This window comes from Lolium rigidum, chromosome 3 (genome assembly GCF_022539505.1).
Source record: "Lolium rigidum isolate FL_2022 chromosome 3, APGP_CSIRO_Lrig_0.1, whole genome shotgun sequence".
NCBI classification, from domain to species: Eukaryota; Viridiplantae; Streptophyta; class Magnoliopsida; order Poales; family Poaceae; genus Lolium; species Lolium rigidum.
The window spans coordinates 244,949,814-244,956,770 of record NC_061510.1 but is presented as its reverse complement, the minus strand read 5'-3'; the positions used below and the strand labels follow the sequence as shown (position 1 = coordinate 244,956,770).

The 6,957-nt window shown below is 45.9% G+C and overlaps 1 protein-coding gene across 1 annotated transcript; it reads left to right on the top strand.

Annotated features, from left to right (window-relative positions):
* Nucleotides 1-2,259: 2,259 nt before the first annotated feature.
* LOC124696300 lies at nt 2,260-2,841 on the top strand. The gene has a single exon (XM_047229037.1). It carries the CDS (start codon nt 2,260-2,262, stop codon nt 2,839-2,841), a length of 582 nt encoding a protein of 193 aa, XP_047084993.1.
* The last annotated feature ends 4,116 nt before the right edge of the window (nt 2,842-6,957 follow it).

Genomic DNA, 6,957 nt, shown 5'->3' with positions numbered 1-6,957 from the left:
TTATAGGAGCAACTAATGTTCTTATATGCCAAATTTTGGGTCCAACGTAGAGCTATAACAATGCTAGGTTCTAGCTCACTTAACCTTCAGCGGAAATTACTGACTTATTTGCTTTGAGTTGGCATAGAGTTTGTTTAGGCATTGTTTCTGATTGGCCCTGTGCTGCAGACTGAGCTTTCTTAACTTTGTGCTAAAAATTCAGAGGGAGATGAGACTACAAATGTATGTATACAGTTCCCCTTTCCAACATTCTTTAGCACTAAGTCTGACAGTATATACTTACCTTGTTCACCGTTACAATCAATTAGAAAAAGCGTCGATATTGCAACAATATAGCAGACAAATCAGTGTATCTCATTTATTCCTTGTTTGTCCGCTTGCAGTTTCCAAAGTAGTTTGTTAACAGTTTTTCTATCCTGTATTCTTTGGTGAAAAATTGAAGCCTAAATTAGTACTGATGCCATGAATTTGTACCGTCGTGCCATTCAAACTTAAAAACTAAATTGGCTATTCTTCAATTCTTGCAGGTCAGCACTGAAGGCTTGACTGACTTTGTTGTCTTTGTTGCCCTGAACTGAATTAAGCGTCGGTCACCTCCAGCCTTTGTCTGGCTGTTCTAGCTCCAGCGTGGTGCTGCCGTAATACAATGTACTGAACATTTTACTACTCTTTGTCAGTATAAGTGCTCAAGCTCTTCAAAGTGTGTCCAAGTGGTACTATTAAGTAATCGCTTTTCCACGTGCTAAGTTAAACATAAATACAAGCTGACTATTTGTCATTAGGCATTGGATTGGATCGCAAGGCATCGGTGAGGAGGCGTCCCATGGGGCGCCCCAACCACTAGTTTAGTTCAAAGACTTACGCATGATTCATTTAACAAAATGCTCAGATGTTATTTTTTCTTGAAAAATAAATACTTTATGTTCGTTCACGGTAAACTCTTTGTAGTGGATATGATGAATGTGAATAAGATGTTCCTATAGAAATACATTTAGAAACTCATAGTTATATTGAAGGTCAAGATTTTCATGGGGTTCCTTTATAAAAACAAGGAATCCCTAATCAAATATAACCTCACTAAACAAAATTAGAATGTTTGTAAGAAATGTGCATTCTGTGATTTTGAGTAATGTATTAACAATCTCTTTTTCACTTGTCCCTTCGCTCGTGTAATTCGGAGAGTTGTGTATTTTATGTTTAATACACCGCATGCTGCTAATGTTGTGAATATGTTGAAAATTGGTTTAACGGGATATAGAAACAAACTAAACACTCACTTAGCAATTTGTGGGCTATATGAAATTATCGGGATGACGTTGTTTACAACATGAATGGCGATGGTCTTTTTTACAGGTTATCCGTATGGTTACATATTGGGTCCATAGGTGGTCATATATTTTTCTGGTCACGCGGCAAACTCATATGATTTCTAGATGCAGTCGTATCTATACGGTTGCTCGGGCTATCCACAAACCAGCAAGGTCGGCAACTTTCTAAGAGATTACATGATGCATATTATTCCATTTTTATTATATTGCGCCGGTTGATTTATATGTACACCAAGTGTAACCAATGATATGTGAACTCTGAATTTAGATTTGCAACAAAATGATGTGTGCATCTCAATTGATGCAGGGCTAAGCTCCCCTTTCGAAAAGAAATAATTAGGGACCATGTAAACAAGAAAAAAAAAACTTTGGTTTCTTCTTTTTTTCTTTCTTTTCAAGTGCATCTTAGAGCATGTACAATGATGATATCTTAGCAGTGCCAAGTATAATAAACGCCGAGGTGCAGAAAAGAGAAAGATGAAAAAAGACTTTGCCCTCTCTCACTATATATTTGGGATATCTCGTTACTAAAGATAAAACTAAAAAATAACCTATTGTAAATCATATTTTATTGTTATATCTGAATTACGTGGCGGGATTAAGATAAGACTATCTTATCACCTTTATTGGCTTAGGAAGTAGTATCATTTTCTTTGGCTTTTCATGGTGGTTTCAATGCCTCTTGGCTGAAATAACGTGAAAGTTTTAAGGAAAATCCGGAGGCACTCCTTTATTCAGTATCAGCATTTAGAGCAATGCTTTGATACATGCAATCAAATTTGGAACTAAATAAACACATACGTAATAAATCCGCCAGCACATGATACGTTTTATCTGCCATAAATATTCCACACACATACGGACGAGAGGAGATTGAATCCATCATCGAAGAGACAAAAAAATGGCTCCCTCAACCTCCTCTACCAGCGTGATGAGCGTGGTGGCTGTCCTCCTGCTGCTCTTCCCCATTGCGCCTGCGCTTTCGCCGTCAGCCCAGATTATACTGGCCGCGTGCAAGACCGTCGGAGGCGGGAGCACGTACTTCGACGTCCAGTTCTGCGAAGAGGCCCTTGGCTCCGTTGCCGGCTCCGTCCACTCCCTCAACTACCAGCACCTCGGCGGTCTCGCCGTGGGCCTCCTCGCAAACAACGCCACCAGCACGAGGGACAAGATCAGCCGCCTGCTCCGGGGCGGCGGCGGAGGCGGCGGTGACGTGAAGCTTAAGCCGGAGAACGACGCCGCCGTGGGCTGGTGCCTCCAGTCGTGCTGGTCGTTGTACGGTGGCATAGTCGAAGACGGGTCTGCCTCCAGCACCGCGATCAAGGCCGGGAAGTTGGACGAGGCGACGGCGATCCTGGAGAAGGCGGCGGACGCGGCCAAGAAGTGCGAGGACGGGTTCGGGAAGGGCAGCGTGGCGTCGCCGCTGACGAGGGAGGACGACGACGCGTACAAGCTCGCAAAGCTCGGCGTCGCGTTGCTCCGTTTTGCTTCAGAGGCCGGAAATAATCATTGATGCTAGCTACCGCGCGCTGATTCGAATAAAATGAATAGTCTTGTTTACTGAGTATATAATCTCAAGAACTGTTTTCTCTGGTATTAGTTGGCCGGCCTTCAATCAAACTCAGTAAAATCGCGCACTAATTAACGGGATGCATTTGGGTGTAATTCTAGATAAAGTATAGCTAGTACCCCGCAAATAGAAAAAAGATACAGTAGTAGTACTAACTAGTGGAGTTGCTCGTGCAAACAGATTGCACGGACAAAGGAAAGTCCAGAAAGGAAAAAAGACATTCCCTGCGTTCATAATTATTTCGCGTTATAGGTTTAGTTAAAGATTAATTTTATAGACTTTGCCCAAATATTTAGAAAAAATATCAAAAATTATGACATAAAACTTATTATATTCAAATTAGGATTAACTAATTTTTCGTATTATATGTATTTGGTATTACGAATATTGGTATTTTTTCATACAATTATGGTCAAAATTTGGAAATTTTGACTTTGACTAAACCCATAACACAAACTAAATTAAAACGGTGGAAGTACAACAGTACTAACATCCATAACATGAAGTCTACGGCCAACCAACTGAGCTAAACTATCCGAGCATGAAGGCACCCATGCTACCGGAGGCCGTCGACGATTGACGAACCATGAAAATTTTCGGCAATTTCAACAAAGCTAACCTTTTTGTGAAACTATTTTTAAAAATAAACCTTTGGCAAAAGTAATTCACAAAAAATAACCATTTTCTACCGCGCATTTATCGGGGGCGCTGCAAACCATTGTGCCACGCCTAGGTGAATGGCGCTGCAAAGATGTCAGTGTGGACATGCACGCCCCGAGGCGGCTAAGGATTCTGTGGAGCTCCGCTCCGTCTCCACTAACATGGCTGGCCGGCAGCCGCATGCGGTCCTGCTCACCCCCTACCCCGTCCTCCTCGCCACACTCACCTTGCCGCATCGCCCGGGAAAGCCCGACCATGCGGTCCCCATCTTCGTCGGCCCCGCCCGCCTCCTCCTCGGCGCGCACACCGTGGTTGGCTTCCTCGTCGGCGCCGCGCTCCCGGCGCTCTACATCCTCGACGGCCTCCGGTCCAGGGACAACGGGGGTGTCTCCATTATCCAATGCGGCCCCGCATGCATTCCTCCACGCTACGCAGGTCTTCGCTAAGGGCCTGACGGTGGCATGGAGATGGACGAGAAGCGCAGGAGGGGGGGGGGGGGTTGGCCTGCGGCGGCTGGTGGCGGGGAGGGTGCTCGCCGTGGTGAACCTTGCATTCTCGGGCGCCAACCTGTCCCCTTTCTCGTGCCCTTCTACCTGCCCAATGCATCGATGTGCCAGCCCGCACACGTCGGCGCGGCAGCTGAAGTGCAATGCCCCGCTCTAGGGCGTTACACTAGGGAGATCTGGGACCTGCATGACCACGTTGGCACCTTTGCAGCGTCGTTCACTTCGGAGCGGCACAATGGTTTGCAGCGCCCGGTACATGCGCGGGACAAAAGGGGTATTTTCGTGAAATACTTTCATCAAAAGTTTATTATTCAAAATAGTTGTACAAAAAGGTTATTTTTGTCGAAATAACCAGATTGTGTACGTGGATGGTGTGGAGGAGGCGTACTGGCATTAACGTAGTCGCCTCAAGTGGACTTTGCAGGGGAAATCATGCACGGTTTATTTCCATGCGATTGCAAATGGTTTTCGTAGGATGTGTATGATGCTCCGTCTGATCGCAGGCAATGGGGAATTACGTGAGCAAGGAGACATGGTAGAGAAGGTTTACCCGTTCTACCATGGTCTTATGGAGTCTAGGGGGGAGAGGGCGTTCTCCCTGGCACACGACTTGTGGGTGGGCGACAAGAAGATCTTGAAGGAGGAAAATCTTGGTCTAGAGATCACCTTTACCCCGGAGGAGTTGGACACGGTTCTCTCTAGTATGCAACCTGTTTCCGCACCTGGACCGGATGGTTGCCGGTTAGTTTCTTCAAGAGGTTTTGGGGAGTTCTCAAAGCCCTAATTTTACATATTCTGGATGATTTTGCCATTGGGAGGATGGAGATCGCTAGACTTAACTTTGGGATCATTTCGCTGATTCCAAAGGTGAAAGGGGTGGACTACATTAGGAAATTTAGGTCAAACGCGCGCTGATTAATGTCATTTTCAAATTCATTGAAGAGGCCTATGTGGTAAGTCTGGTGCCACTGGCACATAGGACGATTGGTCGGAGCGAGACGGTTTTCATTAAAGGGAGATGTCTTCATGAAGGGGTTCTGGCCCTCCATGAGATCGCTCACGAGCTACGAGTGAAGAAGCTAGGGGGGCTTACTTCCTAAACTCGATTTTGAAAAATCTTATGATCGAAGAAACTGAGATTTTCTTAGGGAGGTGTTACTAGGAAAGGGCTTCTCAGTTTTGGTGGTTAACCAGCTGATGCAGCTTGTGTATGTGGGACAAAAACTGTCAATGTTAATGAGATCGGGTCATATTTTTGGAATGCTTGGTGCGTGACACAAGGGGAACCTCTATCTCCAATCATGTTCGATTCCATGGTTGACTCTTTGGCTGCTATCATATCCAAGGCTGAGGCGTCTGGGCACATACTAGGGTTGTGCCTCATCTCATTCCTGGAGGGGTTATGCACCTACAGTATGCGGATGATGCCATGATCCTAATCAAACCGTCGACTTTAGGAGTCACTAATTTAAATTTGCTTCTTCTGTTTCGAGAACATTTCGTGCCTTAAATCAATTTCTTGAAGAGCAGGGCGATTGTGACAGGGTCGCGGAGCCCAAAAAGCTTAGGATAGCCAATGGGCTTAACTGCAAACAGGGTATCCTCCCTATGCACTACTTAGGGTTTCCTATGAGCGACAAAATGTTTTCAGTAGCGGACTGAAACTTCCTAACTGAGAAGGTGGGTCATAGGGTAGACCGTGGCGGGGGCTTTTCCTTGGTGCTTCCAGGAGACTAGAGCTAGCCAACTCTTGTCTCTTGAGCATTCCAATGTTTGAATGGGTATTTACCTCCTGCATGACACGACTCATGGGGTGATGAGTAAATCTAGGTCTCGGCTCTTTTGGGAACGGGTGGGGAGCAAGCGTAAGTGTCATATGATGGATTGGGCCACTGACTACAAACCGAGGGAGTCTGGAGGGCTGGGTATCCTCAACACTAAGTTCATGAATATTGCCTTGATACTCAAATGGATCTGGAAGATCTACTAGAATGCGGAAGGTCTATGGACAGACCTCCTGCGGGCAAAATACTTAGTCAATAACGACTTGTTCTTACAGGTCGTCCCCACCAAAGGCTCCCAATTATTGAATGCCATAAACAGGGTCAAATGGTATTTCAAGCTGGGGGCTAGCCACCATGTTCACGATGGGAGAAGGACCTATTTATGGCCGGACTAGTGGACTGGCAAGGGGTCACTGCACACCCTATTCCCTAGACTATTTGCTTGCTGCGATAACCAGTTCGCGATAGTTATGGTGCTGAGGCGTGCCATAGGTTGGTACATTCAGTTTCTACGGACCTTTGGTACGGCTGAGACTGTTGAATGGGAGAATATGTGCCAGATTTTTGACTTGAAACCACTTTCAGAGGGACCAGATGAGGTGGCTTGGGCGCTGGAAGCTTGGAATGGCTATTCCACGAGGTCGCTATACCTTCGCTTGTCTAAGGGGGTGGCGGTCACCCACTTAAAGGAGGTATGGCGTGCGGGAGTTCCACCTAAGATCAAGGTGTTCCTTTGGCAGCTTATATAAGGAACGTTGCCTTCTGGTGATCAGCTCGTTAAGAGGAATGGACCAAGTGATGGGAGGTGTTCTCTTTGCGGGGAGGATGAGGATTGTGACCATTTTCTTCAGGTGCTCCTTGGCAAAATTCATGTGGGTGGGAGTTAGGTAGCTTCTGTCTTGCGATTGGAATCCGGAAGGGGCCGCGAAGTTCATCGCCATTGTCCATGGTCTTCCGGGGTCCCTTAGGAGAGTAGCTTGGTTTACCTTTTCGGCGCAATGTTGAGAGCTTTGGAACATTAGGAAAAAACTAGCTATTGAGGGTACCCTGATCTCCAATTCAGATGATGTCTTTTTCAAAATGTCTATCTTCATGTAGGCGGCGCTGCA

Coding starts and splice junctions, on each gene's coding strand:
- LOC124696300 (XM_047229037.1), top strand. CDS start 2,260: ATGAGCGTGGTGGCTGTCCTCCTGCTGCTCTTCCCCATTGCGCCTGCG.